The sequence below is a fragment of the Salarias fasciatus genome, chromosome 16, assembly GCF_902148845.1.
Source record: "Salarias fasciatus chromosome 16, fSalaFa1.1, whole genome shotgun sequence".
NCBI classification, from domain to species: domain Eukaryota; kingdom Metazoa; phylum Chordata; class Actinopteri; order Blenniiformes; family Blenniidae; genus Salarias; species Salarias fasciatus.
In genome coordinates this window covers 14,423,415-14,438,906 of record NC_043760.1, presented here as the reverse complement: position 1 = coordinate 14,438,906, position 15,492 = coordinate 14,423,415, and the positions used below count along the sequence as shown (strand labels likewise).

Sequence of the window (15,492 nt, the reverse complement as noted above, 5' to 3'; positions counted from 1 at the left end):
GAATTGACAGTGAAAAGATTCACCTCCTTTTCCCACATTCAAGTGTCAACAACATTAAAGGTGCATTGAGGAATTTGCACGTTTTATGCAAAACAGCGCCCCCTGCAGGCCTTGGGCATAATGCAGCTTAGTGAAAAACTCGTGCCGGTGGCTCGCGTGCACGGAAGAGGGGAACTCCTTCCTCGCTCTTTTTGTAGCGATCAAGTAAAATGTAAGTTTCTTTTACCTGGTGGAGTCTGTGCTGGAGCTGGTGCAGTGCTAGAAGCCAGTCTTTTCCTACTTTCTGGAAGATCCTGCTCAGTTGTTGCTCACTAAGCATCTTGCGGAGTAATGGCGGACAAAATGAAACTTAACCAGCCGGAGCGTTCATTACGTCATTCCTTTCAAATTCTCCCAAAAAAAAATTCTGGTGCCGGACCGGCACTGCAACTTTCAAGTGACAATTTAGCGCTGTTAGAGGTACTTGTAATGAATATGTCAGGGCACATTGTACACGTCATTAAAAATGTGTAACATATTTATGGTGGAAAATAAGTATTTTTAAGGTTGAAAAACTCCTTAATGCACCTTTAAGATACAACACATCTTGTTTTTTTAGATGCAAAATTTTTTTTCTATACACAGAGCATTTCAAAATTGCCAATCATTTCTTGAACTTCAGTGACACTGCTGCCACATGCACATTATGTTATGTTGCAGACATCGAGAATAACGTTATGATTCACAAGATTACAGTTTATAATTGTACTTGGTAGAAGCAAAACTGAGCTGTGGACTGTGAGATCATAAACTTTTACAGTACAGTTATCACATAATCCATGAGTTTGCAGCATAAAGACTTATCAAAGGACAAAAATGGTTTCCTCTTGCTGAGGGAGGGCGTTTTACCTTGTGAATCAGTTGAACTGTGGAGTACAACCTGAAGACATGCTTCTTACAATCGGTCCAATTCACAGTCTGTTTTAATTGGAATAACCAACTGTCATCACTTGAATGTAAGAAGGAGATTTTAAAAGCCAGTGGGCAAGATGAACATTGAAGCACACACTCCGCATATTTCAGCTGTAACCTAAAGAAAGAAAAATGTGTATTGGCACAAATCAGCATCATGCCTTATTTTATCACACTCTTGTATTGTATAAAATTTGGTTCAGTTTGTCTAAATTATTGCAATTGAAATACATTTTCCAAAGACTGTGTCCACCTCATTTGTGTGTCAGCAAACTTGTTTGATTAAAGTTGTTCGCAAACTTTGCAGAGGAGCTAAAAAGATTACAGGTACACAAGACGTAGCATTGCGCTTGTTAGAGCTTTGATAATGGTTCTCCAGAAGGCCATTATACCGCTGTTACAAACATATTATGCTGTGTTGTAGGAAACTGGAAGTTTGTCCATCCTGATATGCAAGATGACAGTTCATGATTGTGCTCACAGTCAATACCAGCTTCTTGGAGAGTTCCTGCAAGGTAAAAATCATTTCAATTCATTTTTTTTCTACTTATTTTTGTTCCATCTTCTAAGTAGACAGTATTGATGGTGTGTTTTTATGTGGAAACAAAATGAAATGCTTTCTATACAGACATCATTACATCTCAGTTTTCCCATCAGTTAAATACTTGATAAAAGTGGGAATCTGATTACATGCACTGTCCTTTAAGTTGAATTTTGAGAATTCTTGTTTATTTTATCTTACATTTAAACATGGCAAACAACATTAAAACAAGTACTCTCACTGCCTTTAAAGTTTTTTTTTTTTTTTAAGATTTGAAAGACCAGACAGATTACAGCTGAGTTGTAAACTGCAGTTTAATAAACATTCACAATACAATAATCATCAAAGCTGTAAATCTTGTCATAGGTCATTGAGTTTGGTTTCTTCTTGCTGTAGACTGGTAAAGTTTAACAAAGCTTATCATTCATTGTGGAACAGAAGGAGGGACAAGTGTTTTACAGTTATTGCAGCTGTGAATTCATGCTGTTCAAAATAAACATCCAGCATGGCGAGGGTGTGAAAAGGTGCTTGTAAAAGTGAGTGAGCAAGATGAAAACTTCACAACATGGGCTTCAGGCATCAAGGTCAAGGTTTTGAAAAACGGACTGCTGACCTGGCATGTGACAGTTACCGCAAGGTGGATTATGATGTCTACCTCCTGCGAGGTCTCCAAGTCAACACCTTCCAGTTTTCTATCTCCTAGGCCCGTATTTTCCCTTCAGGCTACAAAGACAGCCAATCAGAAGATGGGGTTCTCTTCTATAACAGCCTCATCGACAATGAATAACCAAATAAAGACTGCAGAATGTGTTTTTTCCTTCAATATTCAGTCAAACCTTTTGACCTTCACAAACAGGAGTTTGTTCCTGTGATTATATCATACTATAATAATGCTTTCATGTGAATGACTGGAGCACTGATTTTCACCCAAAACTAATACATTTTTTGTGTTCCATCACCATGCATTTCTCTGAGGCATGCTGCTGACTCCGCTGCAGGAGAGAACAAGGACCTCAGACATTCACATGCAGCTTCAATTTAAACTGTTTATTATTATTCACTGTCATTACATGTTAAGTAAATGAAGGAGGTCTGACGGCTGATATAGAACCTGCATTGAATCCTGATTTCAACATTATGAGGTCTGCATCTAATAAAGACAACAAAAAAAAACTAATTCATGCTGCATTTTCCTTCTGTTACTTTCACACCGTTCAGACTGAAATCCAATATTTTATATATTTTCATCGATTTTTTTTTTTAAAACATACCTGTAATGTATCTTGATTTTTTGATGTCATGGATATCACAGTGGTTTTCATACAAATTGTAATTGTTACACAAAATGAATTTTTCCTGTTGCTTATGCTGTGAATCACCAAAATAAATCTGTTCTCGGTCGATGTCATCTATGTTACCGGTCTACTCAAGGTGAAATTGGTGAACTGCAACGAAATGTGTGGATGGAAGGTTCTTGGAAGCTCGTTGAGGAGACGGGAAAAAGGCAGTAACATAAAGACCACAAATGTTCCGTGGAAACATTGGTTCTGTGTTTTTGGTTTCTTCATCCTTTGTTGTAGTTCCTTTAGTTTTAATTACTTTTTGGCCATTGTGTTTGTGAATCGATAACTCTAGTTTATGAGTCTATTTTTGTTCCCATTTGATCTTACTTTTGTGAATAAATAACTTTATTTTCCACGTAACACCATGGCCTTTATGTTACTGCCTTTTTCCCCTCTCCTAAAAACCTAGTCGTAACAGTTATGTAAAAACAAGTTGATAGAGTTCAGTGTGAAATGTTGAAAGTGTCCAAATGTGGTTTATTTGCCATGGTAAACATTGAAAATAAAAGTTATCATATTAATCATACTAATAATTTTCAAAAAAAAAAGAAAAAAAAAACATATCTGGTAACAAAGTTGCTGTTATTATTTCTCTCTCAATATTTGAGAGATTACAGTTTCAAGGTGTCAAAGAGGTTCATTAGATTTTAGTTTGTTTGCCAATGAAGAAAATTTAATCACAATGCAGTGGGTATTATATAACTGCTCCTTGCTATGAAAATGATTCAGCAGAAAAGGAGCTGTGTCAACTTTCCCCCCTTGCAAGTCACACCCTGAATTTATCACATGTCATAACTGCACACAGATTAAAGTATGAGAAGTTTGGAACAGCACGTACCAAACAGTAGTGCGGCACATGCACTGTCTATGAAAATGTGAAACTGACGCCTCACTTTTTTGGTGTTTTGTTTTTTTTTTGTTTTGTTTTTTTTAAACACATCAGTGGATCACTGGCTTCATCATAACACAGGCTGGTTTTCATTGTGTTTCTGAATTTCATGATCAGTGAAACCTTTGCCTAACACACACACACACACACACACACACACACACACAAAATTAATTCCACGAGATGAAAAGTTGCCATATTGTAATCTCTGGGCTAATGAGGTGATGTTGGTTCAGAGATCAGAGATGGTTATCTGGACATCATGCCATCCGCGACTCAGTGGTCACACTCTTGATCGACTCTTGACACACAATCTGCCTCTGTGGTAAAGTATGCATCCCTGCTAAATTACTGCTCCAGAGTTTGAGCATCCATTATGAAAACAAACAAAAAAAAAAGGTCCTTGTAAAGAACATGAAGTTAACCCTAATCATCAATTGGCATCATTAAAATCGCCCTCAGTCTCCAAGATGATTAGGAAATCTGCTGTATGATCACTGACACACTGCAACACATGCAGAGTAATCAAACAGAGGCCAGAAAAATGTTTCTGGTTGATTCAAATAGATCAGAGAGAAAAAACAAACAAACATTTTTCATGGTTTCTTGTTTTATATTCCGTACTGGTGATTCCTCAGACTAATTTATGATTTTAAAAAAAGTTATATTGATTTATCTTTCTAGTCACCCATCAACTTTTCAACTGAAGAACTTTTAATAGTTTTCAACAACAATAATTCAAGCTGTTGTGTTTTACTGAGGTGCAGGAGACTCAAGGTCACACGTACACATGCCCACAGACAAGACTTTTACTATTTTGTTATATCAAATTATGGTGTCATATATCAAAAAGCCCTCTTTCATAATCCTGATAAAGGTCCAGTTCAGCTGGCTATTTACACAAAGGTTCAGGTTGGGAGTTCAGTTATCTCTTCTTGTGAGTCCAGAGTCTTTCCAAACTACATGATATCCTTCTGAATTGCATAAGAATCCGCTAAGAACAGAACTGTTGGTTCGAGGAGTTTGGCTTTCAGCAGATAGTGAAAGTTCATCCTTTCACGTCTACAGCAGGGAATCTGTTGTTGGTTTCGTGTCTGAACTTGTTTTACAGGTACGGATGTGAGAGTTGAGCTCAGAGGACTTCAATCCGAATGCAAGTTCTTTGACGATGCAGAAAGACAAGGGGTGAGCAACGCATTCATCCGATCCATTTCCACATTTGTGACTAGGCTGGTTTTTTTTCTTGATTAGAACCATGTTATCTTTCTATCGTTGCAGTTACTATTTAATCTTGAGCTGGCATTGGCTCCTGTTCCACATGATCTCTGCTTCAAACTGGTACAGGTTAAGGACAGACTAATCAATTATTGACATCAGAAATTTGCTTTATGACCAACTGATATCCCAATCAGTCATAATGATGATGACTTATAAATTATTTTACCGGTCACAGGAAACACTCTGGGTGATATCAGTATAATAACCTTGTTTGTGCCTCACTGCACACCCGTGCCCAGTCAGTTTTTTTTTTCAAATCAAGACGTTCCTTCTTACAAGATGAGAAAATAAGTACCTTCCTAGGATATTACATCACATTTATACAATTCACCGTACGACTGGTATTTGAATTGAGAGGTAAAAGATTCACCTCCTTTTCCCACATTTAAGTGTCAACAACATTAAGATACAGCACATCTTGTTTTTTTAAATGCAAAAATGTTTTTATATACACAGAGCATTTTAAATTTGCTGGTTATTTCTTGAACTTTGGTGACACTGCTGCTATAAGCACTTTATGTTATGTTGTAGACATCCAGTATAACGTTATGATTCACAAGATTACAGTTTATAATTGTACGTGGTATAAGCAAGCCTGAGCTGTCAACTGTGAGATCATAAACTTTTACAATACAGTTATCACATAATCCATGAATTTGCAGCATAAAGACTTATCAAAGGACAAAAAAGGTTTCCTCCTGCTGAGGGAGGGCGTTTTACTTCGTGAATCAGTTGAACTGTGGAGTACAACCTGAAGACATGCTTCTTTCAATCGGTCCGATTCACAGTCTGTTTTAATTGGAATAAAAAAACTGTCATCAGTTGAATGTAATAAGGAGATTTTAAAAGCTAGTGGGCAAGATGAACATTGAAGCACACACTCCGCATATTTCAGTTATAATGTAAAGTAAGAAAAACGTGTATTAGCACAAATCAGCATCATGCTTTATTTTTTCACATTCTTTTATTGTATAAAATTTGGTTAAGTTTATCTCAATTATTGCAATTGTAATATATTTTCTAAAGACGGTGTCCAACTCATTTATGTTAGGACTTTTTGAAGAAAAGTTATGGGAATTGAATAATCTTATTTGTATTACTATTTTTTAATTGGCCATGTTTCAGCAGGTTTACAACCAGGCTTACCAGATCTCACTCACCATTTTCCAGCCCAAACACAACATAAATCCCACCCAACTCAATAACATTCAGCCCAAATCTCAATCTGTAAACTCATGTTAAAATCGTAAAATTCATTTTCACATAGTAAGGACCACATCATGGGCACACAACTGCACCAAATAAAGACAACAGACAACACAAGTTCTCAATCACTTGTTCATTGCAACTGCAAAAAAAATGGTGTCCAGGACTATCATGAAACATGAGCAATCAAATTCCTAAATCCAACTTACTCTAATTGATATCGTTAAACATGATGCATATGACTCCCAATAACCTCTCTCTGTCTCTCTCTATCTCTCTCTCCCTTTCTCTGACCCGCACAGCACGTGCACAAGCACGGTACGAGCACGAGTGCACAACACGAGGGCACAAGCACGAGTTCACACACAACACAGAGATTAACCTTATCAATTCAGTGAATGTAGTGAATTTTAGCCAATCAGAGACAGAGTAGGGCGGGCGTTGTGGTCAATCTGGCTCATATGCTGAGTGGTGCATTGTGGGGATTTAGAAGTGGGTGTGAGCAGTTTCTAAAATTGGCAAATTATATGAAAAACCAGCCCAAGTTTTATCAACCCTGCCAATGCTATTCGATAAAACCAGTATCAAAAGATGCCCAGTGAGGCAGGAAGCTGCCCAATCTGGGAACAGTGTTCATAACCCAACAACATAGGCAGAAGTAAGCTTAGAAACAATTACCAAAATGTGTTGGGAAGAGTTTGAATGTTTTCAACTCCACTCAGTCCATTGGAGGACTTCCTGTGAGGGAGAGAGTAAAATATAGACAAAGTTTCCACCTACCACTGTGGCTGCTTTACAAACCAATACTGTTTCCTACCCACATTTTGATTGTGTTGATGTTAGGCCTTGTATAGCCAGTAGGCCTTGTAATACACTAGATTTCCTTCTATGTTTATGAGAAAACCTTTCTTGTGCTCTTATTCAGAGTAGACACCAGCTTGTAGCTTTAAAGGAAAACTTCACACAAAAAAACGATTTGGCTTCATTTTCTACCCACCCTCATGCTGAGCAACATTCTGGAACACCTTTTTGATATCTCAAATGCAGCCGGAGGTCCGTGGGGATTTTCGTTGTCAACAAACTTCCATATAAAAGGGACCTTTAGAGCCCGAAAGAAAAAGGTCCATAAAGTCCACAAAAAAACATGCCTATTTTCCTTCATGCTGCTCGTCCACTGTAATCCAAGTGTCCTGAGCGGTAACGTCCATAATTAATTCTTAATGAGGTCATTTAGTACATTTTTAGAGCCTAAACAGTGCTCTCTCGTACTTCCCCAGTGCACATCTGTGCGTGCACCCTGAACTATGGAAGCTGTGGCAGACCAAGCCAGACGCTTGCGCGCTTTCAGCGGCTACTTTTCTAAATTGCAAGCGTAGAAGAAGAAGTTCCGCTGTTTATATTCTGCTGTGAGTGACCGAGCTGTGGACAATCACAAAAGTGACTGGCTACTGTTTTAAAACTTTGACTTCGGTGTCCTGCTGAAAGCGCGCAAGCGTCTGGTTTGGTCTGCCGCGGCTTCCGTAGTTCAGGGTGCGCGCGCAGACGTGCACTGGGGAAGTACGAGACAGCACTGTTTAGGCTCTTAAAATGTACTAAATGACCTCATTAAGAATTAATTATGGACGTTACCGCTCAGGACACTTGGATTACAGCGGACGAGCAGTATGAAGGAAAATAGGCACTTTTTTTGTGGACTTTATGGACCTTTTTCTTTCGGGCTCTAACGGTCCCTGTTATATGGAAGTTTGTTGACAACGAAAATCCCCCCGGACCTCTGGCTGCATTTGAGACATCAAAAAGGTGCTCCAGAGTGTTGCTAAGCATGAGGGTGAGTAGAAAAGGAGGCCAAATTGTTTTTTGGATGAAGTATTCCTTTAAGCTTCATGGCAGAGTGATAAAAGGTGTAAAAAGTCTCCACCCTCTATAGTGTTGTCCTGCCTTATCAGAATTATTAACCCCAGAAGAGTCTATTTGTGACTCAGCATGGATAAAGGTTGGAAGTCGGAGATGATCGGAGTTTCAGTTGCATGTGCCTTTAGTCCTTTGGGGTCAGTCTGACGACAACTTGTGTGAGTGTGTGTTGTTCGTTTTAGAGGTGTTCATAGCTTAATGCCTTGCTCTCTGGAAAGCTAGATATCGAAAAAGCTAGATAGCTAGACATGACGATAAAAGAGAATGGATTACATTAGAGCCAATAATGGGTGAAAACGTTATGAAGAAACATCTTGCAAGTCATGCGCACCAAACTCAGTACCAGGGTTCATATCTTATCTTTCAACAGAAATTTATTACTGCAGGCATAAACAGCAATTTCTTTCTGACTTAGAAGGTGTCCAACAACCAACCACAGTATATACAACCAAAGACTTGCTGACAGTTTTAGCTGAATGCCAGCAAAGAATGGGTCTGGTCTGAATAGAGCATGAGAAATGTAACCTGAAGGAAAATGACTTATTGCATTTTTAACAGCTATACAAATTGTGCCACATGTAGGTTAATAGACAAAGTCTTCCCTACTTTGCATTTATTTTTATTTCAAAATTAAACATTTTCCCTTTCCTTCATGATGCTGAAAATAGGAATGGCGTATCTCGCTATTTCAGGGTTGTCAACATGAGCACAGGCTGGGGATCCAGTTATCATTTGCCTGAGTCCAGAGTCTTTCTAACCGTATCGCAGCACTGCAATAAAACAACACAGATTACAATATTGGGACATGATACCTTTCGTGTGTATGAATGCATTAAGAAGAAGATCATCGGCGATTAGCAGACAGCAGAGGTTCATCTTTTTCGTTCCACAATGGAAAATCTGTTGAGGGTTCTGTGTCTGTATTTGTTTTTTCTGTACAGTTGTGAGAGCAGTGACCTGAGCTCAGAGGAAGACTTCATGCTCCTTGCAGGTCCTCTGACAAAGCAGACAGGCGAGAGCTCAACTTCCAAGGTGAACGACGCCTTCGACTGCAGCGAACCCATTCCTCAGGGGTCTAAGCAGTACTTCCGGTACCTGCAGAGCAGAGGGGTGACACATTTCAAAGTGCCACTGTCATGGGTTCAGCTGCTCCCCAAAGGTCACCCCAGCCAGCCCCAGCAGGCTGTGGTGAGATGCTATCGAACCCTGATGGAGCAGCTGCACGAGGTGGGACTCGAGCCTCTGGTCATCATCCACGGTTCGCGGATTCCAGACTCTCTGAGGTCGAGCTTCGGAGGCTGGGAGAGCCCGGATCTGTTAGACATGTTTCAGAAGTATGCAGAATTTGCCTTCCTGGAGTTTGCAGAACTTGCACGCTCATGGGTGATGTTCAGCAGCTTGGAAGGCGACTGGGAGGCATCAGGCGCTTCCAGTGTGCAGGAAAACATCCTCAAGCTGAGCCGGAATATTTACCAGTTCTACCATGAAAACTTCCCTGAAGAAGGTGAGTTTCACCAGGTGAAGGGGTGGAGGATTACAGGCATGAATGCTTTTATTTCTAAAGGTCATTATGATTATGCTGTGGCTAAAATTAGATTTATTTGTCATCTTGTTTCTGCCATTTCAAATACTCTTGAAGCAATAATTTCTCAAGCATCGCGCTCTGCTCGTATTGAGTTCGTATAGGCTGCAACTCTATATCACCCCCAATTTAAATAGGATTAATGGGGGTATAGGTGATGGAACAGTGTGTCCTCAGAAAGCTGTTTGATGACCAACTGATACCGAAGCCCTTCGTGATATTAATGATAACATTGATGACTGATATAAATGATTATGGTTGTCTTAGTAATCAACTATTGTGAAATCAGAACATTAATCTTTTATGCTTCTCATTGCACAATTGCCCAATCACATTTTTCAAATCATGTTTTTGAATTAAGAAAACTAACACCTGTCAAGAATAACACAAAGCATGGAAATAATATTTGCAGGGAGACAATTGTCATTTGGCTTGAGGACGAGTGATATGACTGCCCTAACCCGCATGAAAGCTTCGACAACAGTAAGATGCATCTTTTTTTTCCTTTAAAGTGCATAAATGATACCTTTCAACTGTAAAAATTGATATTTTCAACCACCATTTTGAACAGGATTGAAAGGTTTGCTTTGTTAAACATGTCAGAAAGGTTTCTAAGTTGTTCAGTGCTTCTACCAATAGATGTCATGAAAACTGAATCTCAGTCAGGAAAAAGACTGCAATGATCTGCTGTGTTGTGGTTCATGTCTTCACAGATGGATTTTCTGACACTGCACATTGACTATTCCTGTGATTTGTCAGCAAACTTTGCGGAGGAGCTAAAAAGATTACAGGTACACAAGACGTGGCATTGCGCTTGTTAGAACTTTGATAATCGTTCTCCAGAAGGCCATTATACCTCTGTTACAAACATATTATGCTGTGTTGTAGGAAATTGGAAGTTTGCCCGTCCTGATATACAAGATAACAGTTCGTGATTGTGCTCACAGTCAATACCAGCTTCTTGGAGAGTTCCTGCAAGGTAAAAATCATTTCAATTCATTTTTTTTCTACTTATTTTTGTTCCATCTTCTAAGTAGACAGTATTGATGGTGTGTTTTTATGTGACAACAAAATGAAACACTTTCTATACAGCCATCATTACATCTCAGTTTTCCCATCAGTTAAATGCTTGATAAAAGTGGGAATCTGATTACATGCACTGTCCTTTAACTTGAATTTTGAGAATTCTTGTTTATTTTATCTTACATTTAAACATGGCAAACAACATTAAAACAAGTACTCTCACTGCCTTTAAAGTTGTTTTTTTAAGTTTTGAAAGACCAAACGGATTACAGCTGAGTTGTAAGCTGCGACATCATAAACATTAACAACGCAATAATCATAAAAGCTGTAAATCTTATCAAAGGCCATGGATGAGTTTGGTTTCTTCTTGCTGTCGACTGGTAAAGTTTAACAAAGCTTATCATTCATTGTGGATTAAAAGGAGGGACAAGTGTTTTACAATTATTGCAGCTGTGAATTCATGCTGTTCAAAATAAACATCCAGCATGGCGAGGGTGTGAAAGGGTGCTTGTAAAAGTGAGTGAGCAAGATGAAAACTTAAGAACATACTAATCAATTGTGACTTTAAACTTTGTCACAGTTTCATAAACCAGTCGCACTTGGATCATCCGTTTAGTTGTCATCAAGAAAAAATTTCATTTGTTTTATGATAGTGATTGCATTTATGTAATGTTTCTCTATGACGTTTCAAAAGTTTGGAAATTTTTTAAATTTGCAGATGATAGAAATGTGTTCGGCTTGGGGTAAAATTTACCACAGTATTTGGATGAAAATTACAGCAGAGATGAAAAACATAAAATGTGGTTTGACTCAAACAAATTGTCCTTAAACTTGAACAAAACGAAACGTGTTATTTACCAGTCGTAAAAGAAGGGAAAAAATGTAAATTATGGTGGATAATGTTGAAATTAAGCAAGTCTGTCAAAGTAAGTAGTAGTAGTGACTAAGTAGTAGTAGATCATATATTATACTGGAAACTACTTAGAACATATTTGGGTATAAAAATGGTAAAGAGCATTGAATATCTGAAGAAAGCTCAACACATCCCTAAACAATGTTATGTTTTGTCACAACTTGTAAATGTGTTTATGCATCAGTTTGTGAGGTTATTTTATAGAATGCACTGTGTTAAGAAATCCGACTCAACTGAACTATGAAGCATTTTAAAAGGTGATACAAAGATGCAATTAATGCATGACATGAAAAATAGTGAGATGAATGTGAAGCACATCCAGGGTGATTTAGTGATGTAGTTGTATTTTTTATGAATATTGTGTTATGATTATTGATAATATTTTCTCATCATTTTTGGTACTACCAATATTTGTGGTATTGTTTCGTTCTTTAATCTTGAAACAAAAATCATTTACATGATTGTAAGTTTTTTCAATTCTCGTGATTTGTGTTTAAAACATCTAAAATGACACAATGTGATGCACCAACATGTGATTTTTTTTCTATTTGTATACACCTCAGCCTTGAAAACCAGTGAACTGAATATTATGGGAAGTGATGTGATGGACATGTTAGGTGAAATGAACATTGAGGATATGCCAATCAAGTAAGAGTTTAATTTTAATGATAAATTCGGAAGTTCAAAGGTGTAGAAATTGTTGCTGTTTTCACAAGTCATTCTCTTGATTCCTACCTACAGTCTTCCAGACCTCAGAAACAGTTACCAAACTGTATGGGACAATTTTAGAGATCAAACCGAAGCTGATCGAGATGCTTTCCTGACTGACTCATTCCCTGCTGGCTTCCAATGGGCCACATCCAGTGAGTCCTTCAAGGTTGAAGGAGGATGGTCAGAGGGAGGAAAGGGTGAGACCATTTGGGACCGCTTCGGGCATCAAGGTCAAGCTTTTGATAAACAGACAGCTGACCTGGCATGTGACAGTTACCACAAGGTGGATTATGACGTCTACCTCCTGCGAGGTCTCCAAGTCAACACCTTCCAGTTTTCTATCTCCTGGGCCCGCATTTTCCCTTCAGGCCACAAAGACAGCCTATCAGAGGATGGGGTTCTCTACTATAACAGCCTCATCGACGCTCTCATTGAATCAGACATCAAACCTATTGTCACTCTCTACCACTGGGATCTGCCCCAGGTTCTCCAGGACAGAGGTGGGTGGACTGACGCTTCCATTGTCGAGGCCTTCCAAGAGTATGCAGATTTTTGTTTTTCCAAATTTGGGGACCGGGTCAAGACCTGGAACACATTCAGTAGTCCCTGGGTGGTGAGCCACGCTGGATATGGCACCGGTGAACATGCTCCTGGTGTCAAGGACTACGTGACTACAGCCTATCAGGTGATAATAAAACTCATAATAAACATCTTGGTGTTTCACTGAGGGCGAGGTCCATTCAACTTATACTTGTTTCTGCATTTTTTCAGGTCACTCACAATATTCTGAAGTCCCATGCTGAAGCCTGGCATGTCTACAATGACAAGTACAGAATGACTCAAGGAGGTCAAGTGGGCATCGCATTAAACTCTGACTGGGCAGAACCAGCAGATCCCTCCAAAGCTGAAGATATTGCTGCTGCAGAGCGCTACCTTGAGTTTATGCTGGGCTGGTTTGCACATCCCATATTTGGAGCCGGAGACTATCCTTCAATTCTGAAAACTCAAATTGAAGAGAAAAGAGCAGCATGTCCATCCTCTGTGCCTGCAATACTACCAACATTCACTTCTGAAGAGATGAAGAGAATCGCCGGCACGGCTGACTTTTTTGGACTGAACCATTACACCTCCCGGGTAATCACACACAATAATGGTGGCTGCGTCGCAGGTCCTGAGGGGGTGGGCAACTTCAACTCAAGTGTGGACCCCTCTTGGAGCTCCACAGCTTCTGACTGGATCTCCTCTGTGCCTTGGGGACTGAGACGGCTTCTAAACTACATTTCAACAGTGTACTTACAAACTACCAAAGTACCAATCTACATAACTGGGAATGGGATGCCAACAGAGAACACTGGGGACGTCATCAATGATCAAAGCAGAATACAGTACTTGAGGAGCTACATCAATGAGGCTTTGAAAGGTTAGTGTTAAGAATTTGAACTGTTTAAAACAAAATGAAGAAAGCTTTCATAACTTTAATAAGTTACTGTATGTGTTCATATTGTAGCCATATCCTTGGATGGAGTAAATGTGCAGCGATTCACAGTGCAGTCACTCATGGATGGATTTGAAGGAAATCAAGGCTACAGCCAAAGATTTGGTCTTCACTATGTTGACTTCAAAGATGCCAACAGACCACGAACACCAAAGCAATCTGCATACATCTATGCAGAAATTATCAATCAAAATGGTTTTGGTTCACCCAAAAGTGGAGTTATGACAAGAGGTGAAATGTATCCCCATCCCTATTCAGGCTCTTTATCACCCTCAGATGTACCTTCTCAATCAAAAGTAGTCTGGGAAAAGTTTTCACACCAGTCAACTTTCGAGAGAAAACTGTACCACTATGGTACATTTCCCGATGACTTCGGCTGGGGAGTTTCTTCTTCAGCTTACCAGATTGAAGGTAGCTGGAATGCTGATGGGAAAGGGCCCAGTGTCTGGGATACCTTTACTAATGCATCTGATAGTGGTATCCCTGAGGACGCCACTGGACAAGTTGCCTGTGATAGTTACAACAGATTCAATGAAGATCTTTACATGCTGCGAGGTCTGAGGGTAAACTCATACAGATTTTCTATTTCCTGGTCCAGGATCTTTCCTGATGGGAGGCGTTCCTCCCTGAACCAGAAAGGGGTTGACTACTACAACAATCTCATTAACAGCCTTGTAGCAGCAAATATCTCCCCGATAGTAACACTTTATCATTATGACCTCCCTACTGCTTTGCAAACTGAGCTGAATGGCTGGGAAAATCCTGAAACGATTGATGTTTTTAATGACTATGCTGACTTCTGTTTTGCCACTTTTGGTGACAGAGTGAAATTTTGGATAACTTTCCAGCAGCCTTATACAATTGCCTGGTCAGGATATGGGCTTGGAGAGATTCCTCCAAATGTTAAGAATCCAGGAACAGCACCATACCAAGTTGCACACAACCTGATTAAAGCTCACGCCACAGCTTACCATACATATGATAAGTATCGTGCTTCCCAAGGTGGGAAAGTCTCCATTGCTCTAAATGCTGATTGGGTCGAGCCAATTGATGCTAATAATCCTCGTGAAATTTATGCAGCTGATCGTGCAATGCAATTTCAATTGGGTTGGTTTGCCCACCCCATTTTCAAGAATGGTGACTATCCTGATGCACTGAAGTGGCAAGTTGGAAACAAAAGTGAACTCCAAGAACTTTCAGAGTCAAGGCTACCTTCCTTTACTGACGCAGATAAGAGCTTCATCAGGGGAACTGCTGACATGTTTTGTGCAAATCATTACACTACACAAATTTCAAGCCATGTAATAAATCAGATTACCCCCCCATCCTTTGAGAATGACTGGGACTTTGCACTGAAAGAAGAAAGTGATGCACCAACCACGGACATCAGTGAGCAGAGAGCTGTGGCTTGGGGTTTGAGGAGGCTCCTCAACTGGATCAAGGAGGAATATGGAGATCCAGAGGTTTACATTACAGAAAATGGAGTGGCCACAGACTCAACAAAAACATGGGATGATATTGAAAGAGTATTTTACTACAAGACCTACATTGATGAAGCCCTCAAAGGTATGCAAAAATAACTTTTCCATGTTACATACAGTTGCTTGTAGTGGAAATCATGCCCTTTTGTGTGTCTGTGTTTCTTTTAA

At 39.4% G+C, this 15,492-nt stretch overlaps 1 protein-coding gene across 1 annotated transcript in view; it reads left to right on the top strand.

Annotated features, from left to right (window-relative positions):
* The window catches only part of LOC115403419 (lactase-phlorizin hydrolase-like), a 32,097-nt gene that overhangs the window by 5,860 nt on the left and 10,745 nt on the right, over nt 1-15,492 (top strand). Inside the window, exons 2-8 of the mRNA XM_030112302.1 lie at nt 9,061-9,623; nt 10,461-10,492; nt 10,590-10,680; nt 12,201-12,285; nt 12,379-13,033; nt 13,120-13,768; nt 13,856-15,409. Coding sequence (XP_029968162.1) covers nt 9,061-9,623; nt 10,461-10,492; nt 10,590-10,680; nt 12,201-12,285; nt 12,379-13,033; nt 13,120-13,768; nt 13,856-15,409 — 3,629 coding nt within the window. The remainder of the gene's footprint in view (nt 1-9,060; nt 9,624-10,460; nt 10,493-10,589; nt 10,681-12,200; nt 12,286-12,378; nt 13,034-13,119; nt 13,769-13,855; nt 15,410-15,492) is intronic.